The following is a 22,500-nucleotide window of genomic DNA, read 5'->3' on the forward strand; positions in this document are numbered from 1 at the left end:
TTGGATTTTTTTATAGACCGTTTTTGTTTTTTTTAATGGGCTTTTAGCTGATTAAAATAGTTTTTAAGGGGTCAAAATGAGATTAAAATTGAAAAATCGTTATACATTTTGTACATTCATCTTAGTTTATTTTTAATCAGTTCAAATGCGTGTTACGTTGGTACAGTGGTAACGTCATTAGCTTTGAATGCTAGTTTTGCTTTCGGTTTCGATTCTAGCTGATGGCACCCAAATAATTTTTTTTTTTAATTTTTTTTTTAATTTTTATTTATTTATTTATTTTTTTTTTTACTTTTTTTTTTACTTTTGAAATCACGACTCTATAATATGTATGAAATCTGGACAAATTAAAATATCATATTTTAGCATATTTTACGACCGGGCAAAGCCGGGCGACCCCCCCGCTAGTTTTTAATAGCATTAAATGATATAAATGGCCATTTGATCTCCAAAGAATGAATCTTTTTCTTTCTAAATTTTAAATACTATTTTTCCGAAATTACGCAGATTTATTAAAAATTTGTTCTATTATTTTTTTACTCGTATCATGTTTGATGTTTGGGCAAAATTTCCAAAACATTCCACGGCATAGTTAAAGAAAAAAGTGCGGACAGACGAACGGACAAGGGTGAATTTATAGGCCCATCCTCCATTTGTCCGGGGGGGGGGGGTAAAAAGAAAGAAAAAAATTGGCATGAATATGGTAGTGGAGAAAAAAAAAAATATAATTAACTAAATAAATAAACAGGGAAAGAATCGTATAGAAACCACATAAAGTCCTGAAAGACTTTTATCCATCCTGTTAATTGGTCTTTATTCAACCATTATAAAATTTTGCACCTCCCAAAAAATACTTATTTCATTCTACTATTGTGTTGGCTGTTCTTCCCACTTGGCTAACAACATTTTATACTGTAAACTTTTTCAAGGAGACAACAGATAATTGCTTTAAATATTGTAGCGTTACACCCATGCTAACATTTAGGAACCCAACACATTGTAGACTTGGTCGCAAGGAAGAACATCAAGAAAAAACTCAACTCACTTTTTCCTGTTGAAGTAACATTTATTTCCTGGTACTTTCCCAAATAAGCCCTTGTCGTTTGTTCAAAACTGTCGCTCTCGGCCTCCTCTTTCTAATGTGATCATCGGTCTGCACACACATTCTTTTTTATAATCTTTTTTCCTTGCCATAGCGTTATCTCCCACACAGCTCTGTCATTTGCACCCAGCTGCCATATACATGTCCGCATTCTGTTAGGCCATCTTCTGTTGGGAAACCCTTAAGAAACCTCATCCTTTACATAAGATAATGTCAGTCTTTTTTATTGATTCTTCGTCATTGATAGTTTCCTTTCTACAAAATCAATATATCATTCGTGTTCAATAGTTTTTTTTTTTTTTTTTTTTTTCTTTTAGATCATAGAGAATAAAATATAATTCGATTTAATTCTTTTCCAGAGAATTTATTTTTATTTTTTTTATTTTATCTCATCTCCGTCATCTTTCAGGACACTTCACCACCAAATCTACACGACTTCTCCAATTCTCTCGATCTCGCATGACAGTTTGCAGATCCCGAACACTTTCCAATCCTGTGTCTTGTAGAGGGTTGCCACTGTAGGTCATTCTTCTTCCAGTCTGGGTGTCCATCTGTTGGTATCCAGCTTGCTGGCTTCCTCTTCACTGTGTCTCATGCAGTGAGTGGCTACTCTCATCCTTCTATGATACTGGTCACCATAAAGTTGTTGGTTTGTTGTGTGGCTCCTCCGTGATGTATTGAGGGCCATCCAGTCTCTTCTTCAGCGCATTTGTAAGAGTCCGTGCCTCAGCACCATAGAGAAGGACTGTTTCTACTGTGGCAACAGAGAGTCTTACTTTCAACTTTTCTGAGAGAGTGAATCACCATATCTTCCTCAACTTGTGACATGCATTCAACGCCACTGGTTTTCTTACTTCAAAATCATTTTCAGTGCCCTCTGACCATGCTCCAGGGTACTTGATGGGACTCTGCTCAATGTTATCGAAAACTTCAAGTCCTTTCACTGCAATTGGATCAACATAATTGAAAGCATGTATCTCTGTTTTCTTAGTATTGCAGTACAGACCCACCAATCGCGCTTCCTCTTCCAGTTGGCTTCAGACTTTTCATTGTGTTTGTTTTGGTTCAATTTGGCCTCTACGTTAATTTGAGGGGTTTTGTTTGGTTCTTTTATTTATTGGTTCTTTGTTTGTTGTTGGAATCGATTATCGACTCTTCTTTATCGTCTGAATGGAATTGTGTTCTTTTGTAAATAGCCTTTCATTAAGAACCACTAAACGAACACAAATTAAACTCTGACTGAAACTGAGGCTCTTCCATTTGTGTGATGCATTATTTAGCTTTACTATGCTCTCAGGCTTTAGTGTTAATATGGTTTTGTTATATGCGCCAGGCACAAGTAACACGGTTTGAATCCAAGTCTACCTATCATCTGATTCTAAACATTCATTGTTGCGGTCATCATCATTGTTAACATTCTCGGCCAGAGCTCCGATGTTTTCTGCCAGTCTGCAACTCCTTGTCTCCAACCTTTGTAGCCATGAGGATCAATTCCGTTTAAATTCCATTGTTAAAGATCTTTGTTGCTGACTTGCGTCTAAGTTTTATTGTGTCATCCCATTTTTCTCTATCTTCCACCTTTTCAAATGACTGCCACCCTAAAAAAAAAACAAAAAAAAAAAAAAAAAAACATAATTGTTGTACCTATTTACTATGCCTCCCCACGGGACAGAGTTAGACACCAGGGTCGTTTTTTAACGTGGAGAAAAGGTACAAAAATAAAAATTATCTCAGTCGTGAAGGATTTCTCCTCCACCGAAAGAGAACAAGAAATGGAAGTGCAGCATCTGAAGAACAGATACTACACTTTGATCTTGATCAAAAGGTCAAGAAGGTTTACCCCCACCCCACCCCCGCTTTCATATTTGGTGCCTTTCTGATAAAAAGAACTGTACACAGTAAACACCGCATTCATTGCTATCTTGCTTCGGAGAGGAATAATTTCTTACTAATCTGTCTATCTTTCTTTTTTTATAATAGTTTTTCCTTACCAAAGAAAAATATACCATTCTGGTTCTTAAAGGCATATAACTACTGTTGTAAATTTCCAGGTACTTTTCAGCCTTGTCTTTTGCTACATGCTACTAGGCTACACTGGCTATTAATTTTTTTTAACACCTAGTTTTTTCTATTACAAACAACTGCAACAATGGTGCCTTCAAGGACTATGGAACTCTTTTTTGCCCTAACTGTATTAATTAATAAATGAAACCCATGCTTGCGTCCTGGATATGATCTTAAACTATATCCCATGATGAGGCTTCAGCTTGCAAGCTTTGGGGAGTGTGGAGCCACCTTTTAATTGTCATTGGTCCAAGGTCACTCTGACTTGGAGTGGTAGTGCCTGTTAGGGTCCCAACTATGGGTTAAATAGAAACGGACTTGAAAAAAAACAAATATACTCTATTAAAAATTTGTTTTTCAAAATCACTGGATTCGGCATTAAATAACCTGGAAATGGTTGATATACCATAAAACAAAATCAACCAACCAATCAAATAGCCCATGCTTGAAACTAATGTTTGACTATTGTTTTTTGATTTAAAAAAAAAGTTGGTTTTCAAAGAACCTAGACTTGATTTTATGTGATGTGAAAAAATTCGCACCCATCGTAGACAATGTGTGTAAAAATACCATCGTAGCCCAAGGGTTAAACCTGTCACTTTTGGCGCATGTGTATAACACATCTATCTCTTTCCTCTCTCTAAAATGATCGTCCGTCTTCGCACACATTATTCTTTTTATGATCTTTTTTCCTTCCTCGCCGTGACATCACCTCACACACAGGTAGGTCATTTGCGTATGGCTGCTGCTGCCATACATGCATTCACGCTTTTACATTGTAATAGATTATCCTATGCCTCTTCTTTACAGCATATTCACCACACACAGGGTAAATTCTGACCGAGATAAGAGGGGCTACAGTAAATCAGATCATGCTTACAAATACACTCGAAGTAGGGAGTTAACAGCAAGATGTTTGTTCACATTAAATTTCTGTATATTAGTACTGTTGGAAGCAGGAAAGGGGGGGGATTCCAAACTATAGACGTTCAAGAGAATAAATTATCTGAATAGAAGGCTCGTTGGCTCTACGGTGGAGTCATGGGATTTTATTGCTCCTCTTTATTGCAATAAACATTTTTTTTTCATGTCGGTTGTGCTTCCCACTCTTAACAACTTTGTATATTGTAACTTTTTACGAGGATACAACAGTAATTTTGTAGTAGTCTACACAGTTACTTCCCTTTTTTAATTGAAAAAAAAAAAAGTCCTTTTTCTTTTAAGAAGAAAAAAAAAAAAAAGCAAAACAAATTGTTAAATACATACTGGGTAAATCCTAGCTAGTAAAATTTTTTAATTAATTGAATAAATTAGTTGAAATAAATGGAAGACACTGTCAAGTTTGCTGAAAGAAATGGTAAACTCACTTTACAGGATAGAAAATATTGGACAAAAAATAGCATAGCTTTTTAAAAAAGCAGAAAAAAATTGTAACCAGTCAATGCTGGGTCAGGACAGCTAGTTGTATAATAATTTGTATTTGCGTTCTTTGCAGGCTAATATTCCCATTTTGGGTATTTTTGCATTTTTGACCGATGTAATCTCTGACCGTCTTCAGGTGCATCTTTCCGAATTAGAGAATCCTTATGTAAAATTCAAATCAAAGGCGGAAAGATCATTTATTTATTGAGACAATTCGTGATCCAAGGAGTCACGAGTCGTCTATGAACATTCGCGATCCCTTCGGCCCGTGACCCTTAGGATAATGTGTAATCTAACGTTGTTTAATTCAACAAATATTATAAAGTTGTAAATATGTTCACTAAAAATTTAGTCGTTTATTTTTGTTTTAATTTTTTTTAAGTGTAGCCATTTTATTTTTAGGCCAAAATTTTTGTTTTAATTTTTTTTAAGTGTAGCCATTTTATTTTTAGGCCAAAATTTTTGTTTTAATTTTTTTTAAGTGTAGCCATTTTATTTTTAGGCCAAAATTCAAAGGCAAATCTAATTCGCTTGTTTATTTCCATACTTACCTTAATTTTAGCAATTACTACTCGATGCAAAAGAGATTTCTAACAAAGTTCTCAAGTAAGATTCGATCTGACCTTCCTCTTACCACAATCTCATTGTATTCGCAAAAAACAATCAGTTTTGTTTGTTACGTCCTTACCCTTGTCGTCGAAATAATCATCGTTAAATCATGAGGATCTAATTGTTTGGAAGAGGAAAAAAAAACACTCAAGTAAAATCTAGTTTAGAATGACCCTGAATGATTTAAAAAAAAAAAAAAAAAAAAAAAAAAAAAAAAAAAAAAAAAAAGTCTCGATTAATTTCTATGACATCCTTGGTTTGTATTGATTAAAACCGTGTTTCCAGTCTGCACGGGTTAAACCTGGGTCTACTTTGTTTAACCGCAATTATTACAATATGGTAACCTTGAAATCCAATGTAAGAAAGTTCTTGTTGAGCCGTCATCTTAAATAATCCAACTCCTACCCAATCTGGTCCTGGATATGACCTTAAACTATATCCGATGGTGAAGCCCCAACTTGCGGGCTTTGAGGAGTGTGGAGCCACCCTTTAATTGCCATTGCTCCCAGGTCCACTCTGACCCAGAGTGGTAGTACAAAATAATTGGATTTGGCATTAAATAACCTGAAAAGGGTTGATATGCCGTAAAACAAAAACAACCAACCAACAACCTATCCAATCTACACCATTAACGATTACTAAACTACAATCTTACATTTTTTTTTATTGTAATTTTTTCTTTAAACGAAATAAATTAAATATAAAGATCAAAGTGTAGTATCTGTTCTTCAGATGCTGCACTTCCATTTCTTGTTCTCTTTTGGTGGAGGAGCGGTCCTTCACGACTGAGACAATTTTTTTATTTTTGTACCTTTTCTCCACGTTAAAAAATGACCCTGGTGTCTAACTCTGTCCGGTGGGGAGGCATAGTAAATAGGTACAATCTTACATTTATTAAGCCTTATTCTCTAGTGGCCTTAGGGTCTTGATAAGTGGTAACTACCTTTTTTAAAAAAAAAAAGGTAGATGTAGACAAATACTGAGGAAAATAAACTAAAGTCATTTCCGGTTATGCAAAGGAATGTTGTCACTCAGCTGCATTTTACATAGTTCTTATCTGTTTGACGATCGCAAAGTTCTTTTCTGTGTCCCTGTTTTCGTTTGTTTCCTGTTGCGATAACCGATAACCTAACCGCTGTTTGTTGAAAATTTGTGGCCCTTGGTTTACTCATCTGTTGAAATCTGTTAAAGGCCAATTGACTTTTGGCTTTCTATAGATCCCTTTTTGCTATCACTGGACAGAATCGAGTTATAACCAAATACCTTGATTCAGTTTTATTTACAAAAGTACCGCCTCTTTTTTTTTTTTTTATCACATGATCTTGTTTAACCAATCAGAGCTTTGTATATCTCAGCGCCCCCTCCTAGTCAACCTCATTTTCTATCACAAAGATATTGCAAATAATTAACAACAAATGTATTTCAACTTTATTTTCCCAGAATTTTTTTTATGCTTTTGCTATCATTTTTTTTTTTTCTTTTCTCTTTGATTTCTTCCTTTTCTAAATTGCATTTTCTTCTTGTTATCAGGACGCAAACTCTTCCGCAAAAATGACCGCAAATTGGCAGAATACCGAGAATTAGAATTACACAAGTTCGTCAAAGAGATTTTGTTGATGCACCCACAGGTGAGTAAAAAAAAAAAAATTTAATTAAATAAGTTTGGTGCGAGACTACTTTTTATTTTATTTATTCTTTATTATTATTATTATTTTTTTTTTTTTTTTTTTTTTTTTTTTTTTTTTTAGCGTGTATTTATTTTTTAGCGTGTACCATTTGCAGAAATGCGACGTAATGAATAACGAAGACTTTATTCAAATATGAATTGAAAATTCTTCATAAATCCGATAAAAAGAAATGAAAAAAAAGTGAAGTCTCTGAAGAAATAAAGTCGGTATTTGTTCATTAAAATAAAAAAAATAAAAAAAAAAAGACTTTGAATTTCGCATCAACTGGAACTGCCTTGGTGTGTGTGTACTTGGCCCACATTAAAGTTTAGTAACTGCTGATTAAACACCACAAGAATAGATCCATTGTTAAATATTTCCGTGAGATGTAAAATTATTTCCTTGTCAAAGTGCCTGTTTTTGTGAACCAGGAAAAAAATAAAATGTTTAGGTGATTTGTAAGTTAAAAAAGCAAAATGTTGGAATCCTGATTTGAAAATAATTTAAATCTTTAGCTATATATTAATCCGGTAGCGTGTGTGTTATTTTCTGTGTCGCGATTATAGCTGAGTGACTGTCGTTTAATTACTATGGACTTCCATTTCATGTAATAAATAATTTTACCAAGAATTCTTCAAAAGTTTTGATTTCGATTTCGATTAAAGCTGATGGCACTTAGTCATCTATTTTTTTATAAATAATTTTATCAAGAATTCTTCATAAGTTTTGGTTTCGATAATCGCAACTTTATAACATATAAAAATCGATAGAACATTAACTCTATAATAATATATACAAAATCTGAAAGAATCAAAATATATTTAAGTATATTTTGCAACCGGGCCACGCCGGGCGTCTCTACTAGCTTAGATGAATACTTCTGCAGTTTTACCAAAAAAGCTACAATAATATAAGAGCGTCTCCATTTACGCTGAACATCTACAGAATGCCAACATCAATATATTACATGTGAATGAATCGTCTGTGGAATTTCCACAGGTTCCGATAGTTATCTATTAATCTATTATATTTCTCTTTGTCTGTTCTATTATAATTTGGAAACCACTGGGTCGATTTGGATAAAATTCTGTATGAACTTTTATAAGGTGCTGCGAACTAAGTATTATGGTATCTGTTTGATGCGGGGCTAGGGATTGATAGATTATCTGGACCCGTGGAAATTCGACAGAATGAGAAATATATTTGATCAACAAATGATTTGATGAATCGGATATCTTTCTAGATAGTGCAAAAATTGTTTTTCTGTCAAAAAAAAAAAAAACTAATATGCAGGAAATTAGTTTACTATTTCTATGAAAAATAGTATCCATTGTATTTTAAATATAGAACTGAATTAATGCAATAAAATAAAAAGTATTTAAGGTACTCAGAAGGTAATATTGTGCTACATAGTTCAATACATATAAAATCACATTGTAAAAGAATCTTTAATTTATTCTTTTAGTCCAGGATCTCTTAGCAGATAATGTTCTTTTTTTTTTTGCTCTGTTTCTTTCGAATGTTTCCTTTTTCATCAGTAAAGACCCATTGCATGTCGAAATTGTGAGTTCCTTTATTACACTATCACAACAATGATTCTGTATTATTTGAAAATGAGGCTAATTTTAAAGCCATATTTTGCGAATTTGGTGGGTTTTTATGCAGTTTTTTTTTTTTTTTTAATTTATTTATTTATTTATTTATTTTATATTTGCACCCCAAACAAGGCACATTGCCACTTTGATGTAGAGGGCTGCTATCAGGGATATAAGCTACAGAGGTACTATGTAGGGAGTTGGGCAGCAAGATGTCAGTTCACGTTACACTTGAACTTCTGCATGTCAATACAGTTGAGGAAGCAGGGACCCAAAAGGGAATTCCAAAGTCTAGCAGTTCTGGGGAAGAAACTACTGAAGTAGAAAGCTCTCTTACATTTAGGGATCTCTGTGTAGGGGTGGGATTTGGCTGCTTGTCGGGGGGGTATTTACGTTCAGGGGGGGGTACAAGTGTTTGCAGTTCGTCAGAGCATTCACCATTAAAATGCTTGTAGAACAGGCAGTGATGCAACATTTTGTCAATGGGACAGAGGTTGAAGCTTAGATGACAGTTCGGGACCTATCAGATTGGCGATTCTCTTTTGAACCCTGCCCAGGAGTGAGACTAGTAGCAGATGCACCAACCCAAATATAACAATACTCCATACATGGGCGAATGGTGGCCTTATAGAGATACAGAATACTTTCAGGCGTTAGGCTCTCTCTACTGTGCTAGAAAGCTACTATCTTCTTCTACGTAATGGTCCTGGCAATGCTCTCAATGTGTGTGTGTGTGTGTGTGTGTGTGTGTGTGTGTGTGTGTGTGTGTATATATATGTATATATTATTAGTCACCACAATACCATATTTACTCTAGAAATTTGGCATAAAGCATTCCTTGTAACTCCTCAATGGACTATAACTTTTGGCCATTTTTAATCAGTTAAAGTCTAGTTATCTATAATATTAAAGAGACCATCTTTGCCTGCAGAACGGTTTCTACTAAACTACTGTCAATTTTTGGTCTTGAAACTTGATATATGGGATATTCAGACCTGTAGAACAAAATCGATTTGGTTTTTAACCAGAAAAATAGCTAAGAAGTTAAAATTTAAAAAATGGGAACTTGGCAGGCATAATGTGTGTGCTCTAAGTATGCAGAAATATACATTTATATATTTAACTGCATTAATTTGGCAAGTTTTGATATGCATGTGTCATCATCTCAGATGGTTATAAACAGTTGATGGTACCTAAGTCATATGTAAACATTTTTTAACTTTTGAAATCACTCTTATATATTTGGTACAATATAATAAACAATAGAGAATTAGTTCTTTAATAAAAATATTAAGTCTGCATAAATAAAAATATTTAAGCATATTTTACAACCGGGTAATGCCAGACAGCCTGCTAGTAATATATATATAATATATATATTTATTACTAGCAGGCTGTCTGTTATTTGCTAATATTTTCTCCTCTGAAGAGATGGTAGATATCGAAATCCTATAGGATAAGGAGATGTATTTCAAATGTATTCTTCGTCTTACATATAATAATAAAAAATGTTTAATTTTAAATTTAACCATTTCACATCATAAATTTTAAATTTATTGAATTACTGAAATTTGAGATATATATATATATATACTAGCAGGGTTGCCCGGGTGTAGGTGTGTGTGGTGTTAAATAAAAAAGAACCCGGGGGGGGGGGGGTAAAGTTGGTAGGATCGAACCTGAAGCCCTGAGGCGAAGTTTGAAAATAAAATCGGCCAGCCAGAATGAGTTACTGAAAGATGTTTGAATTTATTTAAGTAAGAACCAGATTGACAGGTGCGCGCCCGGAAGTCGTCGAGCGTTATGACGACGACGGCGTAGGTTTGTTTGTTATAAGCGAAGTAAAGAAAAGAAAACAACGTTAACACTTAAGTGGGAAAAATAAACACAAAAAAAAACTAACGTAAGGCAAAGGAACAATAAAAAACAGCAAAACGAACACGTAAAAAATGGCTTAAATAAGCGTTTCGATATTAAAATTTAAAAAATCGGTGGGTACCCGGGTGTTTTGGGGTGTGTGGTTGGGGGTGGATAAGCGAAGCAAAAAAAAAACCCCCAGAAAAACGAACGTTACATGAAAAATGGCTTAAATAACACTGGTTTAATATTTAAATTTAAAAAATCGAAAAAATAAAAAAGACATCTCACACCACGATTCGAACCCAAAATGTTTAGCTAATGAACCAACGCGGTAATCAACTGAGCTAACGTGACATACATGAAATTTGTTCAGTTTTTCAACTATTTAAAGTAAATCAGGTCATGACGTCATCTGGCGCATGCGTAGAACCGGTCGAGAGGGCCGTTTTTTATTCCCCCTCCCCCCGTCGAAAATTGTCGATTTCGGGGTGAAAAAAATGAATGTTTTTTTTGGCCAATTTTTCGATATTTTTTGAGCGAAGGATAGAGCTTCAATATGATACCGAGTTTGTGAATTTTTGTCGTGTCTGTCGAAAGTTTTTAGCAGACACACAAACATATACACATACATACATTTTCCATTTTATATATATATATATATATATATATACACAAAGAGCAGCTTTTAAGTTTTAATATCTGAACTTAACATGTTCTAAAGACGCATTCTTTATGATGAAATCGAACAATATGTGCAAGCTGACAACATTGAGTGAATTGAAATAAATTCAATCTTCTGATTGGTCGATGTAGAGGAAAAACAATCTCAATGAATAACAGACAATTCATACAAACATTTATTGAAATCTATTCATAAATCAGATTTAAAAAAAAATCTAACAGTAATAGAATAGTATTTATTTAGCAAACCAAAAGAAAAGATTTGGAGTGTCTTATCAGCAGGAGCAGCCTGATTCTAGGCACATGCAGGAAAAGAAATGTTCTTTTCAGAGAAAATAGAACGGGTTGGGAAGGTCGCTGGTTAGGATCAAATCCTAGTCACGGTATCTGGATTTGACTCTCCATGCCCTTGTGTTAGAAATTGGTGCTGTGACCAGGATTTGACCCCAACCTATCATGTTATATTGTCATGAATGTTCCACAAGAACCATAGATTATAGCTCAGTCAAGTACCTCCCACGAAAATAATGATCGAATAAAGAAAGACTGGCAATGTCTCTTCTGAGAAAGGGGTTGTAGGAAAGTAAATTGAAATTTTTTTTTAGTTTCTGCTGGTTGTTATTTATTTCATATATGAATTGGGATGATTTTTGTTGGCATTCGTTTCCTTGATATCTTTCTGGTTAAAATTCTTTTTATAGAAAGACATCAGTACTTAGGATGTAGGCAACCTTCATGTGGTTCCTCTTCTAAGTGAAAGTGATTTTGTGGAACGAACTGAATTCGAACTTGGCCTACTCAGGTTGTCATTCTGTGTTGTTAACCACTTAGCCACGGTCACCTAAAGTTCTGCTGGTTAACTGTCAGCAAACCTATGAGGTAACCTGCCAATGTCAAACGCCATGCAAGAAATTAATACTTGAAAACGTCAAAAATATGAATATGTCACTAAAATGTAATGTAAAAATCAGTGTTATAATATATTGTTTTTTTTTTTGTTTGTAGTTGACCTTTAACAACTAAATATTTTCATTTACTAGCCAAACCCACGTGATTTTTGGAATATGACTTCTTCGTTCTGTGACGATTATGTACATAATAAAGATTTTTGTATTTTTTTAATAAGTGTAATTCTAAATATACAACAAATTTTATGTTGATACTTGAAGGTATAGACATTCTAATTTCTTCAGATGTTTTTTTAACCAACCTTCGTTAAAAAAAAAGTGTACATTGTTCTATTAAACTTTTATTGTTTAAATAATTTAACTTTGTTCGTTTTATTAAAAAAAAAAAAGTGGAAAAAAAAATACTTTTCACTCGGTAGTGAGCTTTGGAAGATTGTCAGTGAAAGAAACACAATGGCCAAAAGATAAGTGTTTCATTATTTCTAGTCACCACTTTGAAAAATAACTCACAAATGCGACTGTTTCACTCGCAATGTAGAGCCCTTATATATATGAGAGAGAGGCAGCTAACTTTAAATTAAAATGTTTTTCTAATACAGATATGTGGTTTATTCCAAAGATTAATTTCCGGGATTTATGATTTAACTACAACTTCGGACATATAGCGTCATCTAGAGGTCCAATTTTCACAAATTCTACTCATTAAATTATGCTGTATTTCGGCAATACCATGCTGAATGTTGTCTTCTAAGTGGTCTACTCTGTCTGGTTTATAAGCATAGATATCGGTATTTATATATCCCCAAAGAAAATAATGAACGAGGTGGCCAGCTCACAGGTCCATTTTGTGGAATTTTTCTCATTAAATTGTTTCTCTAAGTAAATTGATCGTATCATTTGCAAACACTGCTCAGGTGTCAATCTCTTCCTGATGAATTGCCAAACCAAGCTGAACTCAGAATAATCGATAGTTGCCAAATTTGCAATTAAAGAAAATAGTTGTCAATTCAAAGTTTGATGCCTCTAAAGAAAGAAAAAAAAAAACATTCTGCTTTATTAATTTTGCGTTGCAAGACATTTCATTTCACGATTCCAAATAACAATGACGTCTCGCTTAATTTTTAATATTTGAGGTGTGCGTATTGCGATGCGTCGTCGCCTTCATAATTTAATCCTTCATAATTTTGTCGGATTTATCTTAATCCGAACTCCTCAATTTTTAATGATTTTTTTTTTTTTAATATCATTTTGCTTGAAGGAATCAATGAAACCCAATATGATATCTGTGAAAAGTTTATTTTATTTTTTTTGTGTGCGTGTGTGTGGTTGCTGAAAGAGACCAAAAACATTAAAAAAAAACAAAAAAAAAAAACTGTCATCCAATTAGTGATTTAATTTTCTGGACGTGCTTATATATTATGGACCAAGGCATTGTGGGGAGGTATTTGAAGCTTCTTCCCAATGCACAGCAATGAGTCCCCAACTAGAGTAGGCAATTAATCGATCTGATTGAAATAGGGGTGATTTCATCGATTTTGATGACAATAAAAAAAGTGTGTGTGAGTGAAACATTCGTTGATAATCATTCAATCCCGGGCAATGTAAGGTCTCCCTGCTAGTGGTAAATAAAACTAATCATGATAGAAGCAATAATAAGATCAAACAAGCCTTGAAATTAAGCAAAATCTCATTGTCACTGAAAAAAAAATTTTAATACAAAAATAACAAATGTAACTTAGATTTTTTTTTTTTTTTTTTTTTTTTTTTTTTATAGAAATTCATAAAAATAAAAATAAAACTTAGATTCAAACCACAAGTATGAACAAATATGAACGAGAAGGATAAATTAGTCTGTCGGATAAGTTACTTAAAATTTTTATTATTTTATTATTATTATTTCATTATATTATTTTATTAATATTATTTTATTATATTATCATTATTACTCACTAGGAAGTGGAGACTAAAGTAGAAATGCTTACTGCTTAACGTGTGAAATATTACTATTATTATGATTATTATTATTATGATTATTATTATGATTATTATGATTTTTATTATGATTATTATTATTATGATTATTATTATTATGATTATTATTATTATGATTATTATTACTATTATTATCTATATATTAATACGATAGCATGTGTATTATTTTGTGTGTCATGCTCTCCGGCCAATTTATTATTATATTATTATTTTATTAATATATTATTATTATTATTATTATTATTATTATTATTATTATTATTATAATATTATTGATATCATTTTATTAATATTATTTTATTATATTATCATTATTACTCACTAGGAAGTGGAGACTAAAGTAGAAATGCTTACTGCTTAACGTGTGAAATATTACTATTATTATGATTATTATTATTATGATTATTATTATGATTTTTATTATGATTATTATTACTATTATTATCTATATATTAATACGATAGCATGTGTATTATTTTGTGTGTCATGCTCTCCGGCCAATTTATTATTATATTATTATTATTATTAATATGATATTATTATTATTATTATTATTATTATTAATATGATATTATTATTATTATTATTATTATTATATTATTATTATTATTATTATATTATTATTATTATTATATTATTATTATTATTATATTATTATTATTATATTATTATTATTATTATATTATTATTATTATATTATTATTATTATATTATTATATTATTATTATTATTATTATTATATTATTATTATTATTATTATATTATTATATTATTATTATTATTATTATTATTATATTATTGATATCATTTTATTAATATTATTTTATATTATCATTATTACTCACTAGGAAGTGGAGACTAAAGCAGAAATGCTTACTGCTAAATGTGAAATATTATTACTATTATTATGATTATTATTATTATGATTATTATTATTATGATTATTATTATTATGATTATATATTAATACGATAGCATGTGTGTTATTTTGTGTGTCACGCTTACATCTTTTTTTGACTGCCGTTTAATTGTTATGACCTATTTATTGTAATAAATTTTTTTTCAAAGGATTCTTCGTCAGTTTAAGTTTCGGTTTCGATTCAAGCTAATGCACCCAAGTCATATGGATATATATTTTATTCGATAGAATACTCCAAAAACAATTTTGAAAATTATTTTTGGCGTATTCTATCGAATAATAAATTTAATTGTAATTTTTAATGTAGTCTTAAATTTTTTTATTTTCCCCCTATACTTTCTCTTGTCTGTATTGAGCTTTTTTTTTATTTGGTTGGGATTAATACCTTTATTTATAAATATTTATATTAAATTGAAGTTTACTTCTGATTATATCGGATAAACATTTCTTTTCTGCTGTATTGATTATTTCTTTTATATATATATATTAGTGATGGGACGATTCCAATATTTTTCCCGATTCCGATACAATTACTGATTCCGATTCTTTATAAATCTCTAATTATTTAACTATAAGATTATTTCCCCCGATTTTCGTAAAAAACGTGTTAAATATGCAGATAGTTTCCTAAACGTCAAAATACATGGAGGACGATTTATCGATTTTAGCTTTACTGGTATTTTTAAATCAATAAATATTTATTTTATTATTACCAGCAATGGAAGATTTTACTTTAAACAAAATCAAAAAAAAAAAAAGACAAAAGAATCGTTTTCACATCGAAAAATAGGCATCAATTTTTCTGATTCCGATACTCTCAATTTTTCCGATTCCGATTAATCGTCCCAACACACACACACACACACACACACACACACACACACACACACACACACACACACACACACACACACACACACACACACACACAACATCCTTATATACTTTTAATGTATATCTTACATCTTTCTCCAGAAGCTGATTAATTTTTCAGCCGTGTTTTTGTTAGCCTTACAAAACAACAAATTATCTTCTCCGTTCAATTCCGGAGCCACATTTTCTAAACCTCCGTTTTCCCTTTTGCTCCCAAGACGAACCTTTGATCTGCTTTAGCAACTAACATGGCTGCATTTTTAACCAATCGCGGGAAGAGGGGGTTGATCGTCAATATCTTCTGTCAGTATTCATAGCATTCGTATTAATACCGTGCACACGCCAGGCAACCGTCTCTTCATTTGGGACTCTAATCACCAAGGTAACTAAAAGCACACGGTTAATTAATTTACCAACCTCACAAAATGTCAAAGGTTATGTAAACATAACCATATTCTAATGAGCTTCCAGGATGTAAACTAACAATACGGTTTAAAGAATTATGAAATCTTTGGTGTTTCAATTGTCGTTTTCATGTTAGGCGCTCGACTGAGCCTCAATCTGATTCCTCTCTGTAAAACATTTACAGCCAAAACTCTTACTAGAAAAAACTACCACTAGAAAGAATTTTTCTTTCACTGCGTACCTAAAATAAAACAGCACTATCATGAACGAAGTTTTTTGCAAGAACTTTCATCTGTGGAGTACACAATACCATGAGACTGTTTCTTAGCCGACTACAACATAGTCGTTTTTAAGCCCAATGTTAATAAATTCTTGTTGAGCCATTCATTTGAATTAAATTTTGACTTTTTAATCGATAAAAAAAAAGGGGAGGTGAGAGATTGGGGCAAAAATAAAGATTACCTCAGTCTAGAAGGATTTCTTCACCAAACGAGGACAGAAATCTGTTTATTTATTTTTTTTCTTTGCACTTTTGGGATCTCAAGTGGCATGTTTTCTCAGCGTATACCTTTTGCTTTTAATGTGTGATCTTTTTTATTTTTTGTTTTTTTTTTTGTCAAATTGGCAACCATTTTCTAGGTGGTCAAATCCCAAAACAGATATTTTCCCCAGCGCAAGTCTGACATTTGTAATATACACGCATCATCACTAAACATGCATCATTATGCTTGTTTACATTAAGTTATTAAACATAGGAACTTGAAATTTTGTAGGAATACCTTATTATAAGGGTTATATTTACCGTTTTCTTTTTTTTTTTGGGGGGGGAGTCATTAATATTAAAGATTTTCGACGGACCATGAAACCCTGCTTTTGAATCTATTTTTAAACAATTAACAGAACGACTTAGCTAGATGCGGGAACACCAGGGTTACGGAGTTGGAGTGAAAAAGTCAGGCGGTTTGAAATGAATCGCAGTTGGAATCTGACTTATAAGAATATTAAGTCAGACGTGATTTTTTTTTACTTGTCAAAGAACGAACATTCTGAATTTTGTAACACTTTGCAATATGGAGTCTGTTATTTTGGAATTGTAAAAGTCAAAGTAGGAATTTTGTGGGTTCTAAGAGTTAGGTTGAAAATGTTTAAATCCTAGGAGTAGGTTGTCTAATATTTCTAATGGTCACCTATCTGGAACTGACTAGCCTCAACGCTGCTTAACTTCAGTGATCTAATTTCCAATCCTCTAATGATATTGTTCATCATTCAACTGACAATCTTATTAAGCTTTATACTTCATTGACTTTTGACCCCCATGTGGTGACTAATTGTGGTGTCTGCCTTATGGATAACGATGAACTATTCATGTTTTTATAAAGACCTTTCGGCCTTATGTGCACGCTATGCACACTTGAAAGTCGGATTGTCGTGTAACCACTTTCATTATCTATAATATAAATCTCACCTGTCTGTTTAAATATATACATGTATTTTGTATGTCTGCCTAAAACTTTCGACAGAGGCTACGGATTTTCACGAGATCGGTATTGTTTTGAAGCATGACCCTTCGGACGACAAATATTGAACAATTGGCTAAAAACATTAATTCCTTCACCCTTAACTGGGCAATTTTCTACAGGGAGGGGGTCGTTTTTTTTTTTTTTTTTTTTTTTTTTTTTTTCGCCGATATTTTCGAAAGTCATCCCTTCTTTTCAATTGACTAGCCTTAATTTAAACATCGGTCACTTTCGGTTTGGCAATAGGCGCAACTGCAAAGACGTCACGTTTTTTTTCACATTCTTTTCCTCCTTCACAGTACGGGTTCGAGCCTGCCTGCCTACTACCACTTTTTTTTTCTGGTCAACGCACACATTCAGACACCTATTATATAAATCTCACCTGTCTGTTTGAATGTACGTATGTATGTATGCTTAAAACTTTCAACAGAGGCGACGGATTTTCACGAGATCGGTATCGTTCTGAAGCTCGACCCTTCAGACGACAAATATTGAAAAATTGGCTAAAAACAATAATTCCTTCACCCTCAACTGGGTACTTTTCCATTTCTATCTTTTCAATTGACTAGCTTTAATTTAAACATTCGTTACTTCCGGTTTGGCGATGGGCGCTACAGCAAAGATGTCACTTTTTTTTTCTCACCTTTCCTTTCCTGCCTGCCTACTACCACTTTTTTTTTTTTTTTTTTTTTTTTTTTTTTTTTTGCTCAACACACACCTCCAAACACCCGGGAAACGCCAGGCACCCAGGTAGTTTTTTTTTTTTTTTTTTTTTTTATCTTATTTATTTTTTCAATGTATTGCGTTTCTACTAAATATCGACTTGTGTCCTTTTTCAGAACACTTGCCGCTCTACAGCATTTATTAGTATAAAAAAGAAATAAATCTAATACGTCCTCAGGTTATAATAAATGGAAAAAGGGATTCTTGGCCTTCGGGCCGGATCAAAGTGTAGTATCTGTTCTGATGCGATGCGGCACTTCACTTTCTTCACTTCACTTTTTTGGTCTCGGTTAGTGGAGGAGAAATCCTTCATGACTGATACATTTATTTTGTTACTAACCAGAGTGCTCCTTTTTGGGGAGTTCATTCCGCCCACCTCCCTCTCACACACACACACACACACACATTAAAAAAAACAACCTTGTGTCTAACTCTGCCCTTGTGAGGAAGCAACTAAAAAAAAAAAAAAAAAAAAAAAAACAAAGTCCTCAACTATACCTACCTCTCCATCATACAGTATATCGATACTCTATGGCTGAGCTTCCGCACATTTATATCGGGTGTACCTGTGTGTTCCATGTTTAAAATGAACGTGTCTGCTATAGTATCGGCATCACAACAATAAGTCATCTTATGGATTTACGGAAAGCATTATTACTTGCTATAAAGATCGGGGAATATGCCCGATTTATTTATTTTAATTTATTTATTTATTATTATTATTACTTGTTCACCATGCAACCGATAATCTCATTAAGCGTTATCCTCGAATGGCTTTGATAGCTGGTCCTTCATAAAATTTAAAAACAAAATCTAATTATATTTTGGTCAGTTACTTTTAATTTGAAATTTAAATTTTATTCAAGGACAAATATTGCAGATGTCAGTGTACCTATTTACTATGCCTCCCCACAGGACAGAGTTAGACACCAGGGTCGTTTTTTAACGAGGAGAAAAGGTACAAAAATAAAAATTGTCTCAGTCGTGAAGGATTTCTCCTCCACCGAAAGAGAACAAGAAATAGAAGTGCAGCACTGCAGCAGCATCTGAAGAACAAATACACTTTGATCTTGGCCGATGTCAGTGTAGCCGTTTGCTTCTGTGTTGGTGTACTGTATTGATACAATACGCGCTTCTTTGCTGAGAACTTATTCCAAACTTTTGCGTACATCGTAAATCTATTTTATTTATTCATTATCATTTATTTTATTTATTCATTGTAGAACATAATCAATCATTGATACAGTACGCCCTTTTGTTGTGAACTTACTCTGACTTTTGCGTACGTCATAAATCTATTTTATTCATTTATTATCATTTATTTTATTTTTATTTATTTATTTTTATCTATTTTTGAGAACATAATTTTCTGAACTTCTACAAATCTAGGTTCCTCAACTTTTGAGATGACGACCGATAATTCATATTATTTGAATCATTCGGACTACTTTTCTCATCTTAAATCAGTGTTATTTTCACAATGTTTTGGCCGATAGAAACTCTGGCCTTCTTCAAGCGCATTCTTGAATTGGAAGCCATGTTTAATTTCAGAATAGTTTCCGATGGGTAACTATTCTGCACAAGTCCTGGAGATGAAGAATTTTCAGTGGGTGTAGTGATATCATGGAACTATTTTTCATACGCACAATATCTGTAACCCTTGGCGTATGAATATAGACAATATAACTCACTCCGCGCTTGTACGTGGGTTGACTAACACGCTTCTACCCTCATGAGTGTGTGTGTATGTATGTATGTATGTATGTATATATATATATATATATATATATATATACACACACACACACTATTAGTTCTATAATATATCTTTGTTACATTATATCACACCTCAATACAACAACTAAGCATCTTTATTTTACATGGTGGCAGCAGGGATAAAACAAAACATTTATTTTAGGATAAACTAGCGGGGATACCCGGCGTTGCCCGGGTGTGGTGAGGGATAAATCAAAACGAAATGCAAAATAAAGAATAAGCGAATGATGTTAAAACTTCTTTTAAAAAAATCGGAAACACAAAAAAAAAACAGCAAACGTGATGAAAAAAACAAAAAACAAAAAAAAAAAAAAACGAACAAAAAATAATGGCATAAAATAACCCCCGTTTTAATATTAAAACTTCAAAAACCAAAAAAAAAAAAAAAAAAAAAATGACACCTTGACTCGAACGTGCAATCTAAAGTTAACGACGCTGCTATTACCGACTGGTTTATGACCGCGTGAGCGAAGTTGGGTCGGGTTTTTTATATTTAAACTAATTCAAAAAAGAACGTTTTTTGCACATGCGTATATGGCCAAATTATCATGAAGGAACGATTTTTTGCTACCCCTCCCTGTAGAAAAGTGTCCAGTTGAGGGTGAAGGAATTAATATTTTCAATATTTGTCGTCCAAAGGGTCAAGCTTCAAAACAATACCGATCTTGTGAAAATCCGTCACCTCTGTCGAAAGTTTTTGCGAGACATACAAACAAACATACATTTAAACAGATTTTTGCCCTTTATATTATAGACTAGTGGGAGTGCCCAGCGTTGTCCGGGTGTTTGGAGGTATAAAAGAAAAAAGTTTTGGTGGGCAAGTAGGTAGGCTCAAATCCAAAGCCTTGAGGAGAAGGCGGAAAAGAAAGTGACAGCCTGATAACTTACTGCGATGCTACGAGGGCAGCGGAACTGAGAATGGTGGAAATTAAACGATTAAAAGGTTAAGCGAATGAGTTAACTGACAGGTGCGTAAATTTAATGAGGTCAAACCTCATGCCATAGGGGAATACAGTTCCGCATTTAACTTTGGCTGCAAGCCAGTTTCTGTGTATTTGTTTGTTTCTCCAAGATGTTGGGAGAAAACCAGCTCCCCATAAAAAGGGGTGTGTCCAACTAAATAGCAATTGTCTGATATGACAGGTTTTGGTCGCATTGATCAAAGCTGTTTCACTTTCGGGACGTCCCTAGCATGAGTGCCAGGGAGAGTTGTTTGATATGGATTCAGTTTTGCTTTTTTATACGGAAAAGCCAAACAAACACGCGGAGAGCAGGAAATACCGTGAAAATAAAAGCTAGACACGACCTCCTTTCATAAATCTGAGATATTATAATCTAGGGAGTATATAAAAAGTTGTAAGAATTAGTGTAAGAACCATTCGCCGACGAAGAAATAGTAATGGAAAGATGTTTGAATTGACAGATGCTCGCAATAAAGTTAACACCGTTACTTCTATTTGACCTCATTAATGAGGTCAAATAGAAGTAATGGGGTTAACATTTACTGCGGGGCAGGGTTTTTTTTTTTTTTTTTTTTTTTTTTTTTTTTACTCAACTTTTTGATTTGTTTACTCAACTTTGGCTGGTTTTGTTTCCCCAAAATGTTGGGGAGAAACCAACTCCCCATAAAAAAGGGTTTGTCCAAATTGAATAGCAATCGTCTTATATAAGGAATTTTCCTCGCATTAAAGCTGATTGCTTCTGGACATTCCCGGCGCGATTGCCGAGAACATTGTGTTAGCTTTGAATTAGTTTCGCTTTTACAGGAAAAAGCCGAATCAACACGTGAGAAGCCAAAATAGCAATAATTTTGTAAAAGTCGCTGCAAATAAATCTAGACTCGACATGTGTTCCCAAATCCTAGATATTGTTATCTAGGGGGTATATAAACATTTCTAAGCGATAGTAATGACCCCAGGACCATTGGCGAAAAAAAGCCTTTTTTGGACATACAAAAATGCGCACGCCACATTTGCCTTTTACATATATACTAGCGAGGGGGTGTTTGGAGGTGTGTGTGGAAACTCCAGGGGTGGGGGTTAAAAAAAGTAAGTATGAGGATCGAACCCGAACCCTTGAGGCAAAGTTGTAAATTAAAGTGTGAAAAAAAAAACTTGCGCCGTTAACCATTGCCCCACCGCAACATGCTAATGGAAACACGTTTGAATTTATTTAATTACTTGGATTTGGCAGGTGCCCGTTTTAATGACTTAATGAGGTCAAGTTTGACTGCGGGATAGTATTTTCCCAAGATGTTATAGGAAAAAGACTGACCCACATACGGCGAGCGACAAATGTTGAATATTTATCTTCCCGAAATCGAGCAAATTAAATAGACAGGCGAGCTTCGTTGTTAACTGTGAGATATTACGATTTATATGTGATAT

The 22,500-nt window shown here is 33.1% G+C and overlaps 1 protein-coding gene and 1 pseudogene across 1 annotated transcript in view; one reads left to right on the plus strand and one right to left on the minus strand.

Annotated features, from left to right (window-relative positions):
• Positions 1-22,500, plus strand: part of LOC145254642 (SH3 and PX domain-containing protein 2B-like) — a 260,049-nt gene that overhangs the window by 223,618 nt on the left and 13,931 nt on the right. Inside the window, exon 2 of the mRNA XM_080113260.1 lies at positions 6,728-6,825. Within this exon, the coding sequence (XP_079969386.1) occupies positions 6,728-6,825 (98 nt within the window). The remainder of the gene's footprint in view (positions 1-6,727; positions 6,826-22,500) is intronic.
• LOC145255035 (U2 spliceosomal RNA) lies at positions 2,713-2,940 on the minus strand (annotated as a pseudogene).

The sequence above is a fragment of the Euprymna scolopes genome, chromosome 30 (assembly GCF_053919585.1).
Source record: "Euprymna scolopes isolate OS-2025 chromosome 30, ASM5391958v1, whole genome shotgun sequence".
Taxonomy (NCBI): domain Eukaryota; kingdom Metazoa; phylum Mollusca; class Cephalopoda; order Sepiida; family Sepiolidae; genus Euprymna; species Euprymna scolopes.